Genomic DNA, 20,916 nt, shown 5'->3' on the forward strand with positions numbered 1-20,916 from the left:
CTCCTGGTGGGTTCGCCGTCCCTCCAGCCCTGCCCTTCCAGCTGTCACGCCACTGCCCGGCCGCGGGGAGGTGGGCAGAGAGGTGAACTCAATGTTATTTTCTATTTAAAGATATCAAGGTGAAATCTATGCAACACTGAAGTTGCCATTTTAACCGTTGTTAAGAGGACAGTTCAGTGACATTGACATTCATTGTTGTACAGCCATCACCACCATCTCCTTAAAAAACTGTCAACAGCCCAACAGAAACTCTACCCCTTAGGCAGCAGCTGCCTGTTCCCCTCCCTCAAGGACTAATCGTATCTAGCCCTTCCTGTCCCTATACGTTTGCCTTCCCAGGTTTTCCCAGAAGTGGGCTGTTTCCACCCACCTGGCTCTTGTGAGTGATGCTGCTATGCAGGCCACGGTGCGAACATGGACGCTCAAGTCCCTGCTTTGGCTTCTTTGGGTCATGACAGGCTCGTAGGGTGGGTGGCCCAGACGTGAGTGACTGGGTCACATGGTAATTCTGTTTAACTTCGAGAGAAACCGCCCAACTGTTAATGTTTGCTGTGTTCGATTATGATGTTGTTTTAAGTTTAAGTTACGTTTGCAACATTCATAAAACTGTCCTTTAAGTAAAAATAATAGGAGGTCCTGACGTATTTCTGAAACTAAATAAAATCTGACTCCCAAGTGGGCAGATGGTGCTCACTAAGCCCCTAGGAAAGCCACCTCCCTACCTAGGGTCGCAGTCTGCGTGGGGATGCCGTCCCCTTCTCTCCCAAGGGCCACCCGCCACCCGCCAGGCAATGATGCTGGAAAGGCACCCCGTGGGAGGCAGGGCTGCCCCATGGATCCCAGTCTCCACTGGACCCCAGGAGGTGGGAGGGGGCTGGGCAGCCGCCAGGGGGTGCAGGGGAGCTGCCTCCACCAGCCCAGGGGTCAGGCCTGGGCCACCACCCTGGGCCTGTTCATCCCTGAACCCCCCAGGTGGCTGCGGATTCCCAGGTGCATGCGGCAATGGCTAATGAACAGAAAAGTGATATAACCATCCGGTGTTGACTGTAGTCTGCTTGTTCCCCAAAACCAATGCGTTACAATGGCGTCTGTGGGAGCCCCTGGGCACACAGCAGGCACCCACGGATGCTTGTGGCTGCACGTTCCTGACTTCTGTTCCCTTCCCTCCGATTTTCAAGTGAGCGCTCTCTCCCTTGATGACCGGGTATTCCTGCCAGTTTGGATCCTGCTGAAATGTTCGCATTTGGTAGGACGCGTCCACCAGGCCTCCCAGTACAAGCTGGAGAGAAAGCCCGTCTCCTCAGGATGTGATCTGTAACTGGGCCAGCCCCACCTGAGGGAGGTCACAGTGTGAGGGGGCCCAGTGGCCTCGCCCCATTCCCAAGCGCCTGGCTGTGCGGGGTGGGGTCTGATTAGGCTCAAATGAAGTGGGAGTTCGAGAAAAGGCCAACCTCAGTTCCCAGTGGCGTGCAGGCTGAAGGAGGATTTTATTTTGGTGCCTGAGTGACAGAACTGTGTTCCTGAGGTGTTCGTTTCAACTCTGTTTTGAGAATAAACCACACGGAGCCACAGATTTGTGTAATCACGTGGGGTTTATCCCTAGGACAAATATCCACGGCTCCCCGACTACCCACCCATCTGTATCCCTGGATTTATGCAGAGTAAGGGGGAGAGCTCCCACTCCCAGCGCAGTAAGCCAGGGCACCCAGCACTTGCCAAGTTGCTTAAATTGCTGGCTTATCCAAGACACAGGAAACTTTTCTGGGCCTGTAATCCAGTGGAGCATGTTTAAATATGAAAGAGACCACTGAAATTCAAAGACAACGGGGAGAAGGGGCCCCACTAGACCAGGTTAGCTCGGCCGTCCACCCTGGGCGAGCCAGCCCTTCGCCCACAGGATTCTGTGGTTTGATTGTTTCCTGGTAAATATCCAGGTGAACTGATCCTTGCAACACACTTAGATGCCAGGAAGCTAAGCAGCCCCCCACTCCCTTGGGAGAGAGAAAACAGACATTTCTGGGCAGTCTTCACACCCCCCCGCCCCCCACCCCCCCTCCGTCAGTCCCCATCTTACACCACATCTTCACAGTCGTTCTCATGTCAGCCGCTCCCCCTCCCCATCCCAGAGGCTCTCCAAAGGCCCGAGTGGCATTAGATTTCGGCAGGTCCACAAACTCTGCATCCCAAATAGTGGTTGTGTGTGGCCAAGGGGTTCAGGCCGCCCTGTGGGAGCCTGGCCCAGAACAAGGTCTCCTTTCACTTGACCCTCCTTTGCTAGTACAAGGCGGTTTGGCAGGGCCCAGCACCCCATGGGGCAAAGGCTCAGGCCAAGAATAGTCTTCATTCTTCCCAGGAAGCTTTGAAAGGCTCCTAAAGAATGCAGGAAATTGCCGGCCCGTCTCTGCTGAAAACAGCTGACACTTCACTTTGAACATCCTGTGGATTGACCCCAAATCATGGGAACCAGATTCGCTTGAAAGGCAGCAATGTTTTCATTGCAGACACTCAGATAAACCACCTCAGCATTATTTGCAAAGAATAGCGTATTTTATAACTCCCACTAGAGGCCCGGTGCACAAATTCGTGCACCAGTGGGGTCCCTCGGCCTGGCCTGTGGGATCGGGCCAAAAACCGGCTCTCCGACATCCCCTGATGGATCCCAGATTGTGAGAGGGCACAGGCCAGGCCGAGGGACCCCACCAGTGCACAATCGGGGCTGGGAAGGGACTGCAGGAGGGTTCCAGGGCATGTCTGGCCCGTCTTGCTCAGTCCTGATCGGCCGGACCCCAGCAGCAAACTAACCTACTGGTTGGAGCAGCTGCCCCCTGGTGGCCAGTGCACATCATAGCGACTGGCCGTCTGCCTCCTGGTGGTCAGTGCATGTCATAGGGAGCGTTTGAGCGGCCTTAGCGTATCATTAGCATATTACACTTTGGTTGAATGGATGACCAGACGATCAGACACTTAGCATATTGTTTTTATTATACAGGATTACTAGCACCATAGAAAAGCCCACTTCTCCCCAAAGTTACCTTATTTCTATGGTGTGCCCTTTTGTTGAAACACACCTCAGTCAGTAACTCCAACCAGCACCTGTGCATACACAGGGGACTCAGAGCAAGTCGCAGCACCATGCAAACGTCCTGAAAACACACCATCCCCTAAAACTGGGAAAGCAATTCTCCTGACCTGCGCTGGCCCCACTTTGCCACCTACACAACATTCAAAGGTAATTTTGAGCCCTGGCCAGTGTTGCTCAGTGTTAGTGTCGGCCCAGCACCGAAGGGTCGCAGGTTCCATTCATGGTCAAGGGCATGTACCTGGACTGCAGATCTGACCCTGGGCCACAGTCAGGGCATGTGTGGAAGGTAACCAATTGATGTTTCTCTCTCTCCCCCCTTTCCATTCTCTCTCTCAAAAAATCAATGGAAAAAATATCCTTGAGGGGAGACACACACACACACACACACGCGCGCATGGTAATTTGGAGTCTAGGTACCTCTGCACATGCAGTCAGAAGTAATCTGCACCCAACAGCAAGGGACATGTGGCTGTTTTATAGCTGAAGGAATGAATGTTCTGAAGGGATGTCGGAGGCCCAGTTCCCACAGAGCTGGGGTTGGAACCTGGATGACAGGTGGTCCTTAGCATGTGACAGAGGCACACGATCCCTGGGTCACCAAGCCCGGTTCAAACAGCAGCTCCACCAGTCACCACCTGTCTCCTGGAGAAGTCACTGAACCTGCTTCCACGCTGAGAGAGGATGGCGCTGGCATCTGGTTCTACTGAGGATCAAGTGAAGAGAATGCACATAAACTAGCTCACTGCCCCCAACAGTGAGCATTCAACAGATGGGCAGTTACTATTATTCCCCAAGGAGCAGGGAAAACAACCTGAATGAAATACATTGACTTTTGTTTACTTTGCCAAGCTTTTTATTAGAGAGGATTTCAATTTACCTGAGTGGCAGGGAGGACACACAGCAGTCTACACAGGACATCCACGGAGATTTAACGACTATTTACAAACCCACATCAATGGCTTCCCGAGTGGGATGTGCTAATTTGCTGAGCCTTGAGGGAGTGCCAAACTCTCCTCCACTCTTGCTGCCTTACCCACCACCTTTCCCTGTCCTCTTCTTTCTCACCTACTATCCCCTGAGTTCCATATTCTTAGGTCAGTTTCTCCAAGAGGATTTTAAAGGCATGAAAGATACAGGGAGTCAGAATGTGAAGGTCTGACAAGCTAATGGCCCAAAGGCAGAAGCCTGTGTCTCCTCAGCTCCCAAGATCACACACTGAGCTACACAGAGATAAGCCAGATCTAATTCACTGTCAGCTTCCCCTGCTGCCTGTGAACTTGACAATGAAACAATCAGACCTCAGCCCACTGGGTGGCAGTAAAACCCTGCCACGTGCTGCCCTAACTGCACCGGGACTTGCGCTTACTCGGTCAACCCAATAATGAGCAAGACAGTGGTTCATTAGCTACTTCAATTAGAGAGGATGCTTCTGACCAAGGGGACTAGCACTGCTGTCTGCTGGCCTTTCCCCATGCTCACCTGAATGTTACAGTATCACAAACAATACAGCAGTTCTCACAAGCCTATGGCAAAAACAGCCCTTCATATGCTCGAAGAGCCTGAAGTCAATCAAAAGGCCCCAGAAAGCTGCATCGCTCCTCTACCAGATTGAAGAACACCTGAGGCATGACATGGATGGAGACCGTGGAAGTTGTCATGGTGGTAGAATAGAGGTGCCTTATCACAATACAGACTTTCAAAACGGTAACCATGAGAACCTGTTTCTAGAGCAGCAGTACTTCAATAAAAAGAAACGCAACACATACACATTCTAAGTGAAACAAACAGACAAAAGACGCGCTGCAATCGTGGAGCTGACAAATTCAAGTAGGAAAGTTTCTTCCCAAACATACTCGTCTTGTACATCAACTGCAGAACAGTTCAGACCCACACTCTATTACATCACAACATTGTTTATTATGTGACTTTTTTACAATACAAACAAAAAAATACAGAAATGCAATATATGAATACAGCTAAATGCAGAATGGTGACTTTTTTTTCTTTTCAAGAGGCCATGATTCCCATTTCTAGTAAAATAAAGAGGCTGCACATGGGTAGAAAGAGGTTGGTCGTTAGCTCCACAATTTTGCCTAGAAATGATCTATAAATGCATTTTCCCCCTGCTACTTACCATAAAATGTAAAAAGGGAATTAAAGGAAAGTTTCCTTGTTGGTTCCTACCATATGAAAGATGCTATATTCTATTTTAGCAGGGCCAATATATGGAAAATACCTAAATTAAATGTTATTACAAAAATGAAGCAGTAATGAGACTCTGGCTAAAGAGGGCACTAAATGAGAATAATATATATTTAAAGAATCCAAAATAAACAAACGAACAAAAAAAAGCTGTTATAAAAAAGCTCTAGGTGCATTGTAAGCATATAGGTTTTTTTTTCCATGTGTATTTTTAAACAATGGAAGTGTCAAAAAATAGGGTCAACTGTGTTAGACTAAATTACATTATTGTATATGCTGCATTGGATGGAACCTTTGTATTGTAATTATTATAGAGAAGCATAGTTTGCATCATATTATGGCAATTTATCCTCAGTGAAAACCTTTCAGAGTCCTTTTATTTTGGAATATCCTGTAAACAGTCAAACCACCAGAACATGATTGTACAATAGTAAAATGTTTTCTTGCATTAAATTGAAGACATCTGTTTAATAAAAAAAGAAAATGTAGGAAAGGTACTTAGAGCTGTTAGTTTCTAAGTACACAACACCCTAGACAATTCAAGGCATCTGAATCTCCATCAAGAACAAAAAAATAATAATAATTTTTGTCATGCTGTTAAATCCATCATTAAGAATAAAACTGGTGCAAATTGGTCAAACGGATCCAACAAACACTGATGTCCAAGCTGGCATATTGGCAACTAATACGTAACTGGTGGTCAATAGAGGGTTTAAAAGATCTTCCCTTTCTTCTTGTTCTTTTCCAAGGTTCTAAATGATTAAAGAAAATAAGCAAAATGATTGACAACATTATAAACAACAAATGGTAGCAATAACTAACCCAACTACAACTGTGTTGGATTTTCAAACACTACTTTTTCATTTGAAAAATTAATAGAGTAAACAAGGAGGACAATGCTAGTCCATAATAGTATTTTCTTAGGCAATCAAATATTTGACAAATAAATACAGTAAACATATGATAAAAACCAATTTTCAATATATAAGAACAATTCTCAAAATAGTGCAAATTTAAAAAAAATCAACCAATATCTAATAGGGTATCCTTTTCTCCTATCGCCGTTTGTATTCTGAAATGCATTTGCTTTCACAAATATATTTTCCTCCTCCTTGGAGAAAAAGTTAATTGAACAAATGTCTCATCTTAAAAACATTTATCAGTGAGGGTAAATTGTAGAATCCTTACAACACTTTAAAGACTGCAAAACGTGTTAACTGCAGTAGGAATTAATATACCCAAAATTTTATCTTAAGAATTTTACCTAAATAAATAATTTCAACACAATTAAAACATACCTCTGACTGCATAAAAGATCTTTAGATTAGTGTTTTCTATGCTTACTAAAAACTGAGCACAACCATTAGTCCAATAATTGGAGCGAGAAGGAAAGAAACTGATTATGGTGAGTCAACTGGGCAGAATGTTATGAACCTACTAATTTAGTTATGATGACTGTTAAATCATGCAAAATGTTTGTAGTGAAAAAATTGGCATTATATTAGATTATATTCACCTATATAAAAATATTTGTCCATTAAAATAATTATGCTTAGGATGCATAAGGGGTGATGTCTTTTAAAATGCTATCCTAATTTTTTTTAATAAATAGGAAAATAACTCTTTAAAACATTACTAGACATTTCTTGGGAGTTAGTTACCTTGAAGAGTTCTGTTGTTCTAAAATACGCTGCTGGGCTTCCCAGTTGGCTTTCTCATCTTCAAACTGACGGCGTTTTTCCTCTAATTCTTTGTGCTGTGCTTCCAAATTCTTTTTCATTTGCTCATGGCGCCGTTGGAGCTAAATCACAGCACGACATATAAAAGTGGTTAAGAACTCGGGAGCAAAAGTGTGTTTCATCCATCCTAATGTTAAGAGTGTGAGCACTGACTTCTTGTGCTATAAAACAGAGCACCATCTGGAAAGCACTAGGATTCCTCTTCCTATAGGACTTGTGACCTCCCCAAACAGAGGCCCAAGAGAATAATCTTGAGAAATGGGGGAAAGTGCTACAAACTTATGGTGTGTAGCACACTTTCTAACAGCAGACATATCCTATCTCATTTTTCATTACTCACAAACATGTAGGAAGCTCACGAGGGAAGACGCCAATGTTCCCTCCCACTGTATAGATAAGCAACAGACTACAAGTTTAAGTCCTATGCCATGGTCATTATCCAGAAAGTGGCAGAAAACCAGGATTTGAACCTGTCTCCTAATTCAAGGTTCAGAAAGCTGACATCAGTGGGAAGAAAGCAGGGAGATATGGCTTACATACAGTATTAGGGGAAATTTGGCCCAGATCTCTTTACAGGTAGGCCCTTTAATGCTAAGAAAGGTTTCATCCTTCAAAAGAGTAAGTTAAATTTCTCAAAACTCTGAGAATTACTTTTCTTATTCTAAATATATGGAATGGCTTATAATTTCATTTTTCATAACTTACTCATTATAACTAACAACTCATTATAACTATTCTATTATGTCTTTCTACCAAATATACTATGTCTACTTACATAATGAAGTATATATTTTATAGAAACATAGTGCTTGCTTTTATTTCTCCATTTTATTACATTAGAGTATTATATTCAATTTGGAAAAATATTTATAAAAGTTCTATTATCTTTGAATTTTATGAACAATATTATTCTGAAAAGGAAGTGTGTCGTAAGAAGTGGAACTATTAGTTTGATTACCTCAGCTTCAGAGTCCTTCAGTTTCTGAACTTTTTCTTTGACCTTCATCTCAAACACCTGCTCCATCTCCATCTCCATCTTCTTCATCTTAGCTACATGCTCCCTTCTTTCTTCTTCCATTTGTGCTAGAGGGCTCCTGTTATGAACATGAAGAATAATCATTACACATCCAGAAATAAAAAGTTAACACAAAACTGAGTGATCAAAACAAATGAGATACTGTATGGCATTACTAAAATCTCTGCTTTCTGTTTCTTGAAAATAAGTTTCAAATGATTTTTCAATTATTCTGACATCATATAAATAACATTGAACACAGATCTGAAGTTCCATAAATGCGTTAAAAATTCTTTATAAATTTTAATATTTATAAATATTTATAATCTAGAACTTCCACAAAATTTCTTATCTAAACTTAAATCTCTAGTAAGTAATTATTATGAAAATAGATCTAAAAAACAAAGGCAACTGTTAGCAGGATGTTTCTCTACACCTAGTGCATATCTAACCTAAAGATAACCTATTAAATAAAGTGTAGAAGGAAAATGAAAAGGAAACATTTCAAAATACATTCACAGAATGGGAAACTAGGAGAAAATTATTTCATTTTGTACTTTCTTTAAACAAGATTAAAACATGAAAAAAGGAACTGAGTTAGTAATATATGTAGAATACTTTTAGTTCTACAAATCTCCAAGTATTACAATCTCTAAGACAACTACTGACATCATAATTATACTGTTAACAATAATTCAAACTTATTTTGGTAACTGAAATGATGTGCTGGAAATGACCCCAGTCAATACTACATGCAGAGCATTTTTAGTCCACTTTGGTAACTTTGATGCTCTTGAAAATTTATCCCACCTAACACAAATATTTCATTTCTTAATTTTTCAAGATTGATAACAATAGTGATAAAAACAAACACACACAGAGAATCCGAAGCAAATAATTATCTTAATAATTATTTTAGTATGTCAGAAAATAGACATAAGCATAAACAAACGTAGTTCAGTATTCCACTGACATTCAAGTCCACACGCTAAAATCTCTGCACAATTTTGTTCAAAATTCTTATGTTGAAAAAGAACACAAATGAGTTTAATGTAAAGACTAGGATATTTATAGAATCGAGAGAATGCCGAAGTATCGGTAACCTACTACAGCCCCAGCGAGGAGAGCAAAGTGAGCTCTGTGGCTTTGAGGAGCTCTGAACACTATTCAAAACACTGGGACAACTGTTGTTAAAACATGTTGACTTGGCCTCCACAAAAACAGGCTTTGACCATTGAATTTTACATTTTAAATTGGTGAGTTTTATTTCAAAAAGTGATTTAAAAATTAAATAATGGCTGAAAAAGAAAATCAGGTCTTAAATATCACCCCTAACTCCAAGGGTAGTTACTAACCCTGACCTGACACTATGAACATGCTGATTCTCTCCTTAGGAGGCTGCCTATTTCTGACCCTTACAGCACTCTTCTCTATCAAGGAGGACAAGAGAGCTAAACAGAAAATACTGAAAAAGAGCAACAGGACAGAATATAGGTGACTGCTTTTTCTTAGCAAAACAGGAAGGATAAAAATGTGATATACTGCTGTGATCAAGATGAGCTGTTTTTGCAATTAGTGCAAATTAGAATAAAATGTTATTTGACGAAAGGAGATTTCTTCACTAAAAGAAAACTTACAAATCTGCAGTATAGTTTAACAATTAAGCAATGAAACCGAAGTCCTGAAAATGAAACTAAGCCAAACATTAACTTAGAATAAGAACCTGCATTCAAAAAGTGAGGTCAACAAATAATAAAATTTTAAGTGTAAATGCCATTATTATTTCACTAGAGGCTGATGAGGTCCTTTTTAATAATATGTTTCTTATGTTATGGCATCACATCTCTTGGGCACAGAGCAAATGAATACCCCAAATGACATGGCAGCCTTAGCCGGTCTGGCTCAGTGGATAGAGCATTGGCCCACGGACTGAAGGGTCTCGGATTCGATTCCAGCAAGGGCACATACCTGGGTTGTAGGCTTAATCCTCTCAGTTGGGTGCTTGGGAGAGGCAAACAATTGATGTATCTCTCTGTCTTTACCCCTCCCTTCCACTCTCTCTAAAAATCAATGGAAAAATATCCTCAGGTGAGGACTAACAACAAAAAAATTACATGCCAAATGTGTGTTGCACACGCACATGGGGGCATTTTTCTGGTGCAGCCGTGGGCAAACTACAGTCCGCGGGCTGGATCCGGCCCGTTTGAAATGAATGAAACTAAAAAAAAAAAAGACCGTACCCTTTTATGTAATGATGTTTACTTTGAATTTATATTAGTTCACACAAACACTCCATCCATGCTTTTGTTCCGGCCCTCCGGTCCAATTTAAGAACCCATTGTGGCCCTCGAGTCAAAAAGTTTGCCCACCCCTGGGTAAGAGGGTCCAAAGCTGCTGTCAGATTTTCAAAAAGGGTGTATATCAATAACCTCACTTCTTCCACCTCCTAAAACCTTTTAGTCTAGAAAAGAAACAATCTAATAACTATTTTTGAAGTGAGTCTTAATAACTGAATATGTTTAAGCAACTTAGATTACACAACAATACTGCTGTGATTTGAAAACAAATATTCAAGACTAAATATATTTAAAAATTTAAAATTCAGATAGAATTGTGATTTTAAAGTTAAATATATATATATTCCTACTTATAAAAACCTATCTATAAAATGCTCTTTTAATTTTATCCCTGGGAGGAAATAGGCAATTCATATAAATTTAAAGAATTCATAGCATAATTTGCATGTAAAAAGACTATCAGTTTACCAAGAGTAAACATTGTTATATAGATTCTTATTTAATTAACTCTGGGAGAAAATATAACACTTTTATAGCAGAGAAATATGCTATAATGTTTTGAAATTTTCTTTTAAGGTAAAAATTTATATATTAAAAATCCCTACATACTAGACCTGCTGTCTTTGGAAAAACAAATAGCCACTTACATGCCTTCATATGTGTCATATCTAAAAGAACAAAAAATACAGAAACTTAGCATATGTAAAGTGAACCACACCAGAAAGCAGCGATTAAAGGCAAATTCATAGATTTTATAATTAAATAAAGTATGTGCCCCAAAATAAAAGCTTATGGCAAAATTTGTTAATGTGATTTTATTTCTTTTCCAAAATTCTGTTAGTACTTACTATCCCAAATTGTAAATATAAATACACTGTGCAATTATCTTCTTATAGCCTGCTCAAATTTCTAAACCTATTTAAATATGCGTCCTTTCAAAAGAAATTTGTATTATTTCACATTTGAGATATTTTAAATATTTCACCTTGCAAAAATATGACTCCTGACCAAAAAAATTTGATCTTCCAGTATTATATTTACAAAATGGTCACATATATTTAAAAATGGAATTTTTGACACCTCTCACTAGTCAAAATGACCTTTCAAATCTCTTTAATTTTTAAATAAATTGCCACCCTACTTCTGGTCATCTTTACTAAAGTGGTATTTAGAAGTAATACAAAATTATGCTTACTATGTAGAAAACACGGGAAAAAGGATTACTTGTCATAACATTTTTTTCAAATAAAACTTTTTCTTAGATGGCTAGAAAAAACACACACATTACATTACATTACCTGCCTACTTCTTAACGGGAAACTCTTTTTCACACTCAGATACATTAAAAATTACAAACTTAAACTTGTCAGAGAAATTTAAAAGAACTCAACCAAAGAAATAAAAAGGCTTGAAGATTTTTTTTAAAAGAAAGGCTATGACAACTTGAATATCACACTAAATCCCCAAAGACTTAACTTGGCTTTTTCTAGAGTTCTCTTTAAGGGGCTCTCACTCCTCGAAGCCACCAGATGACTCATCCTTTCACATGTCCACTAAGAGAGTCACAGCAGGAGGCAGCCAATGGATGTTTTGCTCTCACATCCATGTTTCCCTCTCTCTAAAAATCAATTTAAAATCTTAAAAAAACAAAAACACTGTATAAGTTTAAGGTGTACAACATGACGTCTAAATCTTGTTTTTAAGTCTGTCCAAAATATAATTGGTCTAGGTACTTTGTGGAAGAGCCACGCTGAAGGGGCCAAAGAGCCACATGTGGCTTGCGAGCCGTGGTTTGCTGAGCCGCAGTTTGCCAACCACTGGCTAGGACCATTAACATAACAGAAAAACACATTTCAGACATACAAGCCAAATATTTTTATTTTTAATCCATGGTTCCATAAATTCTACAGTCCTCCCAAAACTGTCTCAGAAAATTAAATATAAGATGAATCAATTTAATTTACTACCTAATATCTAACTTTTAAAAAATTAGCTTATTGATTTTTTTTTAAGTCAACTTGAATATTTTATAAACTGCTAACATTTTCAAGCCAATGGATAAAACTTCCAAGTGACTTCTGTAAGATTCAGTACGTGTTATTCAATAAAGCAGTAAAAACCTAACTTAACATAGCAGATCAATATCTATTCTAATGTCAGCCATTCTCCAGTTGGAAGAAATACATTTCCAATAGAATTCTACTTTTAATGTTTTCACCTGGGGTATAATTTAACTCAAGTAATCCACACCGGAATCCTGTATATGCAGAAGAATTTTCAACAACACTGTTGTAAGTTTTACTATTTTTCTCTGAATTACACCTTACCTGCAACTAACAAAAAAACATATCCCAGTACTACTTTAAAAGCCTTGTATTTGAAATATGGAAACAAACAATTCCTTATTTTTAGGACATGAACAAATGTTTAAAAGAAGAAAATTAAACATTAAGCGCATACATTTAATGAAAAATACATAGACAGCACATTAACATATAAAATTATGAGTGGACTTACCTATGTTTTTCTTTAAACAGTTATAAAACGTTTAAGCTAGTGAAGTGCATTTAAAAGAAATCAGGAGCCCAGCAGGCGTGGCTCAGTGGTTGAGTGTCAACCTATGAACCAGGAGGTCACGGTTCAATTATGTGTCAGGCACAGGCCTGAGTTGTGGGCTCGATCCCCACTGTGGGGCATGGAGGAGGTAGCTGATCAATGTTTCTCTCTCATCACTGATGTCTCTCTCTCTCTCTCTCTCTCTCTCTCTCTTCTTCCGATTCTCTGAAATCAATAAAAATGTATTAAAAAATAAAATAAAATAGGATTGGATCACTTCATAAGTTACATGATTGTCAAAATTATTATGCTGTATACCTGAAACTAATATAAAATAATGTTGAATGTGAACTGTAATTGAAAAATTCAATGAAACAAACAAATAATTGAATGGCCTTTTAAAGGATATATTAAAATAAAATGGATAGGATTTTATTAACATTTACTAACAATAATTATTAATAATCCTTACATTTTTTGTGATAAAGTTGATAACTTTGCTATAACAAATAAAAGTCTTGCCTTTTCTCATGTGCTGAACCTTACCGCAAATATTTTAAGTATTTAAAAATTGTATTTTAAATATTTAAAAATTGTATTTTAAATATTTAAAAATTGTTAAAAATGTTAACCAAATCAATTTTTCCTAGAAGTCAATGTTTTGCAAAACATGAATTACTAATCACCTATATCAGAATCACTCAGGCTGCTTATTAAAAACTAATAATAGACAAACATGATAATTGACCATACCTTCGCTACACCTCCCATCAGCTAACCAGCAAGATATGCAAATTAACTGCCAACAAAGATGGTGGTTAATTTGCATACGTAGGCACAAAGCGGCAGAGCGAAGACTGAAGGCGGCTCTGGCCGGCCAGAGCAGCAAAGGCTTGAGGGCGGCTCTGGTCGGAGCAGCGAAGACTTGAAGGCGGCTCCTGCTGGAGCGAAGGCCTGGGTCCCAGGTGCCGGAGGAAAACCAGTGCCGGCAGCCAGGGGGAAGGGAAGGCCTATTGCACGAATCTTTTCGTGCAACAGGCCTCTAGTTAAAAATATAAACTCAGGCCCATCCCCCATCTACCGAAACAGAATCACTTGCTAAATGATTAAACCCAGAAATTTACCTTTTTAAAAATCACACTCACAAGATCCTTGAAACCAGAAAACCTAGAAATTAATCGCTAAAGTTTCTCAAAGAAGCATGCTAATAACATAAGAATTAATTCAAAGTTAAATAAGAAATTAGGGACTATGACCCAAATATCATTAAGAAAATAAACACAGGTTTTAAAAGAGAACTGCTTTGTGTGCTTTCTTCTGGAATGTAAAGGCCATGTGGAGACATAACTAAAAAAGAAAAAAGGAACATTTTCTTTTTGTTCCATTATAAGGGATGCTGGACACTATAAAACACAGTAATGGCTACTTTGAAAACTTGCCTTTCTCATTATTTATACAGATGATCCTTCAGATTATCCTTGAATGGTAGATAACACCTGGCTACAAATGTACATACTATAGTTAAAATAGTCTTGATAATACTTATGATCTTCAGCAATTCCAAGTTTTTTTTTAAAAAAAAAGGGCACAGACATTGTTACCAAGAACTACCCGGGTTAACTCACCATGTCTTCACACACCTCTTTCCCCATCCCATCACAAAACCATGCAGCCTGATATCTGCACTAAGTAGGTGAAGCTACACACTGGGTAGTCACTCACACCGCTCCAAGAAATCCAAACCCAGCCAATTTACTCCGTGTAAATACACAACAGGAACAGAGAAAGCAGAGATGGTAACCAAGACCAGAGTCATCTAAGTATTCTTTTAGTTTGGTTCTGTCCCTTGTTTCTACATAATCTGTTAGTGAAAACTCCACTATCAAAAAGTCTTATTTAAAAAAGACATAATAAAAGGGAGAAGCTCTATGTGAAGTCTTTTTAAAGAGACAATTAGATGCTTATCTTACAAGCATTATGGATTAAGAGATCTTAATAGTAAATTTTCTCTTTCCTTTAAAAAAAAAAAGGAAGTATTTTCTAAAGGAGCTGTTTAATTTCTAATTGTGGATCTATTAACTGTGTGGTACACAGATGATAAAAATGGCAACTGACTAAGAGAATGAAAGGTTCTTTCTCTTAAAAACAAGGTAACAACACTTCCTTCAACAATTGAATAGGAAAATATAAAACTGCCAAAACAAAGGTTAACATAAAATTCTGCTGTTGTGTATAAGTAACATCCCAGTTTTCCATTGAGTAGCCAGGAGATACTTGATGAAAAGAAAACAATATAATTATATACGACATAATACCTTTTCTGATGTGTACTTACTTAGTAAGCTGCCCTTTATTCTTGTTATTGTCAACTCCATTATAAGTCACAGCTGCCAATTTTCTGCTCCGGTAGTTCTCATAGTGTACATTATTAGTGACATCTTTCAAGTCCTGCATATGTGTTCTGTCGTAAGGAAGTAACAGATCAAGAGTTTGCTTTTATTAAAAAGCAGAGCAAGATACATGCACTACCTTGACACCAATGGAAATTTAGGTTCCAAATGACAATTTAAGAGCCATAAATCCCCTCAAAGCACTTACTAAAGATGACATTTCCACATAAGAGTATTTACTTTTACACTACAGTAAGTCCTCCCTTAACATCATTGGTAGGTTCTGCAACTTTCCAGGCTAAACAATATAAATAAGAGTTAAGTTCCTATGGCTTCTCAACATCATAACAAAACAGCATTGAACAAAATGACATTATTCAAGGATCTGCTGTATGTATTTTACTAGAGAAGGGAAAGTAGATTAGCTTCTACGGACGCTCATAAAACCTGAAAGAATTCCTTTTCTTTTAGCAGTATTAACATGAATTTTTACTAAGGTAATAAACTCACAGGGACACTTTAGATCACATATCAAGATGAATTTAAAGTGGGGAATTTAAATTTGTTTATTCAAACTGCCCAATGAATGTGGTATCTTGGCTAAATGAATGTTTGCTTGTAGCATTTCCATAATATATAAAATCAATACATGTAAAATAAACTGCACAATACATCAGGCAATGTCATCATTCCTTAATGATTCGAAATGCTAAAGACACCCTGAGCTGCTGCATGATTTCCTTCCACAAATGCAGTTTCTTGGATGTGTGTGGTGTGGAGGTCTCTGTATCATTCGATCCTCCCTTCCTCAACACTCCACCACTTTACCAAAACTCCCTTCTGGGAGACAGACAAAGGTGTACTCCGTTTTTATTCTTCCCAATATCCATGAAACATTTACTATCAATCCCCCCTTTGTGATTAGAATGTCATGTTAAATTAATGATTTAATTCCTACTATCTGACATTCCTATGCAGTTCTCTGAGAGTTTACTGCCCCTGGCTCTAAGTCTGGGTTTTCCATGTCTCCTTTCTCTTTATACTCTGCTCTTTGATGACTTTATTCTCTCTCTGGCCACCATAGTTACACCTAAAGCTCTATCCCTCTCCACTTCAGTAAAGCCAGGCAGCTTATTCCAAGAAAAGCCAGTGGTTGAGAATAAATAGCTCTTGCTAACTTGTCACTGATTTTCCAAACTTAGAGTTCCAATGCTGTGGGAGCTCTCTTCTCAGCCTTTGAATCAAGGCACTCTATCTCATTATAGTCTCTCCTTGGCTGTCACTCAATTTTTGGCACCAGTGTATCTTATAGGTGACACCATATAACCTCTTCAACTATAAGCTCCCTTTTACAGGAAACATGCCTTCAAAACCTAGCCTTCCCTTCCACTTTTCCCAAGCTTTTCGCATTAAAAAAAAAAAAAGCAAAAGTTTTTTTTTCAACTTTCCATACCCCTTTCAGTGTTAAAACCTCAACTGAAAATACAATGATAGACTTTTTTCCTATACATACCTAGCCACACAGCTTATTTTGTATTTTTGTGAATGACTTTAAAATCCTGGTGAAATAATCCAAGTTGTCTCCATGCACTACTTACTTTAGTGCTAGAATGAGACACCAGTTTAAACTAGCTACATTTATGGAAGGCAAAACAAATCTGCCCAAGTCTAACTTTATTTAGGGAAAGAAAAAGCTTGTTTTCATCATTACATACACTTACCTTATCAACATATTTCTTAGAATTGTGAAATCACAATGTTCACCATTTTCAACTATAAAAGAAATAGACCACATGTATCATTTCCATTAACTGCAAGCTTTTCAAAGAAAATCTCACAGAAAAGTGGGGGTAACAACAATAAAAGAATATGCAAAATAGCATAGATAAATTTTTCACTAAGGATTTGTTTTCCTCTGTGCCACTGAGTGACAGCTACCACTGGCACAGTCCCAGGAAAAAGATGCACTCAAGGGTTTTCTTTCATCACCAGCTACCAAATCCTGGCCCCACTGCCTGGGCAGGACCTGTGAAAGTGCTATCATTCAGGGTTAACACGGTAACACAGTACTTAACCTAAGGGCATGCCTGGCAAGCACAGTGTAATACTGCTTTACTGTGGTTTAATCTTCAGTGATCAAATATATACATCTAACAAAATGAGCTCTTCAGAGGAACTTTTGTGAAGTTGAAAAGGGAGATCATATCTTTTCCTTTATTGGTAGAGAATACGTTTACTCCATGATAAAATGCATTTTAAAAGTTTAGTGGTGGGAGAGTAAAAGAGGGATGTCTTTAGAAACCCCCTTATAACTTACAGGGACATATTTAGTGGGGAGAAACCACTAAAACTAGAGATATCAAGTAAATTCTTCATCGCAGATTTCAAGGATTGTACAAGCTCTAAAGCCTCTGCTTAGCAACTGCAGGTCATCTGGGTTAAGGGCTGGGAACGAGTATAGTTCATTGGTGGGGGGAGCCACTGATAAGGACAGTAACTTGGAACAATACCCTAAAAATTACAGAATTTTTCATAGTAGTAACAAGTAGATAAAATAATCATGACTAGCCCTAACCAGTTTGGCTCAGTGGATAGAGCGTCGGCCTGCGGACTGAAAGGTCCCAGGTTTGATTCCAGTCAAGGGCATGTACCTTGGTTGTGGGCACCTCCCCAGTAGGGGGTGTGCAGGAGGCAGCTGATCGATGTTTCTCTCTCATCGATGTTTTTAACTCTCTATCCCTCTCTCTTCCTCTCTGTAAAAAAATCAATAAAATATATATTTAAAAAATAATAATCATGACTCAATCTTTGTTCCAAGTTACTGTAAAACAGAAGACTTAAATCTTTCTATTAGGTTAAACTAGTAATAATAAATACAAACTTAGGGAAATGCATCTTTTTGCCAGTGGACTTCTGAGAGTTGATACTATAGCTAAGATTTTATTGATGTTTAAAACTCTTTACAAAATGAGTAGAGGATCTCTTGGTAACGATCCCCGCTGAAGAGAAGATGCCTAAAGAGGGAGCTTCTGTCTGAGGAACGGAGGCTGTGAATGCTCTCACTGGGCTTATGAAAGTTGTTCTCACTCATTTTTGGAGATCCTAGACCCAACTGAGACTCAGATAAAAGTGAGAGAGGCCTTTTCCCCAAAACTGTTTTCAATTTCAGAAAGACTATTAAATTCCTCAGAGGCAATGTTTGGATCCCAGGTAAAGAACCCTGCACTGTTCTCATGTGTTCAAACAACAAAACAGAATAGACCTAGTGATGGGGCAGAGGTGGGAGGGTGGCGCACTGACAAGTGAATTCTGAGTATGTGTTAGGGTTTAACACATATCTGCCTGACTTAGGAGGACACAAGATCTGAGAAACTGGAATGTTTGAGAAAATGAGACTAAATAAAACAATTCATAACTAACTCTGACAATCTAAAATATATCAATACAGTGATCATATTATATTACTTACTATAAATACAAATTTTTATCACTTTTTTGAGCTCTTACAGAAAGTCATTCACTAAAGAAAACCTTACCTTCAGCAACACCCCAAGGATACTGCCTTCCTCTGACCCTTTTGCCATTAACTTCAATGATAGTATTACTACCTACCACAGCAAGAGGTAAACGGTCCTATAAAACAAAGTATTCTTGTTCAAATACATCTCTGTAGTCCTCACAGGTCAAGAATAAAAGTTATATTACTCAAGAACAGATTGGTAAAAAAATTACCTTGATAGTTTCTATATTCACTTTCATAGGGCATTCAATTACTATTTAGTAAACTGCCATATCATGGTATTCTTAGCAATGTAAACAATGAATAACATATTTTCTCTAAAAATTTTAGAATACTAAAGCAGGTACTAAAGCAGGTACTGATCAAATTATTTGTAAAAAAAAATCATTCCAAAAAGAAGCTGTCCCATATTGAAAAACTAGAAAGGGTAAAAAATATATTGGCAAATTGAGGGGAAAAATGAGGCTTGTGACTAGCCCACCTACATGATCACAAAGTGACCCTAACAGCCCTGGAAGCAGGAAACATTACACTCACTAGACTATACATCTGGAAGTCCAAATCTGGGGCCCACATCTGTATTCATCCAGACCAGATCAGAATAGTCTTTCAAATTTCTTGTAGCTCCCAGAGTATATAAGAATATATAAAATATATGGCTATTTTTATAAAAACTCAGAAATTCTTTATTGGTAAAGTATTTCATTATTCCAAGATAATTATGTGCTTACACAATGCCATTTATAAAAACCTTTTTAGGACCAGGGTACTTAGGAAACCACTATAAATTAAAAATACAAAAAAGTATGTTGGTATAGATTTTTGGTTAGTTTTTATAAAAGAACAAAAGTGAACATATTTTGTCTGGCTGTTAAAACAAAGATTGAGCATAACAGTGCTTAAAAACAAATCCTCTCACTTCTCATTACCTGGTTTTGAGGAGGGAAATCTTATGAAACCAGTTAATTGAAAACCATATGAAGATTGGAATTATATTATTCATCCCTCTATTCCACACAATGCCTTATTACATATAATAGTCACCAAACAGAGTTAATAGCAAAGTTGAAGTCAACAATGAATAATCTCCCAACTGATACTGTTGTGGATATTATAGTGTTTTTTAAGGCCCCAAAACATTTTAATATATGTATGGGAATGAGCCTACCTTTATCTTTTTAACAAGCTTATTTTCTTCTTCATCATCTGTCTCTGGAAATTCATATATTTTAATTTTATGTTCTTGGATTTCTTTCATTATCTAAAATGGAAGAGGAAATTAGCAAAAAAGCACCACTCATTAACTTTATTTTTATTATACTCATCTTAAATTCCTATGAGCCCTCAGCTTTAGGTCCTTGACTGTTTTTCAATAATGTAAAAACTCATCTAAAAACAAAGTACTATGCTGGTCTTTACCACTGCTGAAGTCCAATTACTTCAGAAGTGTTAAAGTGATGTGGTTATAATTCCAAAAGAGTCTAAACATGAGGTGAGATTCCAGAAAGGGCTTTCTCTAGTTGATTTCTACTATATTGGCTGTAGGCCATTTATTTACAACTAGAGGCCCACTGCATGAAATTCGTGCATGGGTAGGGGCCCTAGGCCTGGCCGACGATCAAGGCCTATCTGTGGGGAGACCAGTGGGGTGATTGGGGGGGCCCCCACTGGCACCCACCTTGGCTGACCTGGGGCATGTGGGCTGGGGGCAGCTCCTGCATGAGCATCTGCCCCCTGGTGGTCAGTGCATGTCACAGCAACGGGTCGTTCCACCGGTCATTCCGCTGTTTGGTCGATTTGCATATTAGGCTTTTATTATATAGGATGACTGAGATTCTTTCTCTAGATAAAGCTCTCTCCAACTGTTTTATTCGGCTGAATCAACAATGCTTAAACTCACCTAAAATTTTTTGAAGACTTTGGCTAAGGTAAGTAAAACTAAATACAGTATTGGCTTCAGTAGAAAAAATTCTACACCATCAGAACATATCCTTGCATGTAAATGTGCATAAACACAAACCAAGGAACAACAGATACAAGATTGGGCAAGCACAAGGAGAAAATATGCTCTGGAAATAATGAAGCGAAGGTATTAATGAGGAGAATGCAAAAAAG

The 20,916-nt window shown here is 38.6% G+C and overlaps 1 protein-coding gene and 1 non-coding gene across 10 annotated transcripts in view; both read right to left on the reverse strand.

Moving 5' to 3' along the window:
- Positions 1–4,979: 4,979 nt before the first annotated feature.
- SEPTIN7 (septin 7) overlaps positions 4,980–20,916 on the reverse strand; it is a 57,099-nt gene continuing 41,162 nt past the window's right edge. For 6 of the 9 annotated variants that reach the window (XM_036327328.1, XM_036327329.1, XM_036327327.1 and 3 more), the window contains 8 exons: positions 19,970–20,062; positions 18,818–18,914; positions 17,003–17,054; positions 15,227–15,352; positions 10,983–11,003; positions 7,982–8,117; positions 6,946–7,085; positions 5,997–6,036 (listed from right to left, as the gene is read on the reverse strand). In XM_036327328.1, the coding sequence (XP_036183221.1) occupies positions 5,997–6,036; positions 6,946–7,085; positions 7,982–8,117; positions 10,983–11,003; positions 15,227–15,352; positions 17,003–17,054; positions 18,818–18,914; positions 19,970–20,062 (705 nt within the window). Of the gene's footprint in view, positions 6,037–6,945; positions 7,086–7,981; positions 8,118–10,982; positions 11,004–15,226; positions 15,353–17,002; positions 17,055–18,817; positions 18,915–19,969; positions 20,063–20,916 lie in introns of all 9 variants that reach the window. The other 3 variants (XM_036327326.1, XM_036327335.1, XM_036327331.1) reach the window with 2 other exon arrangements.
- LOC118666681 lies at positions 17,195–17,322 on the reverse strand. Its single transcript, XR_004971030.1, has one exon. It is a non-coding gene; the product is annotated as a small nucleolar RNA SNORA30/SNORA37 family (small nucleolar RNA).

The sequence above is a fragment of the Myotis myotis genome, unplaced genomic scaffold (genome assembly GCF_014108235.1).
Source record: "Myotis myotis isolate mMyoMyo1 unplaced genomic scaffold, mMyoMyo1.p scaffold_m19_p_11, whole genome shotgun sequence".
Taxonomy (NCBI): domain Eukaryota; kingdom Metazoa; phylum Chordata; class Mammalia; order Chiroptera; family Vespertilionidae; genus Myotis; species Myotis myotis.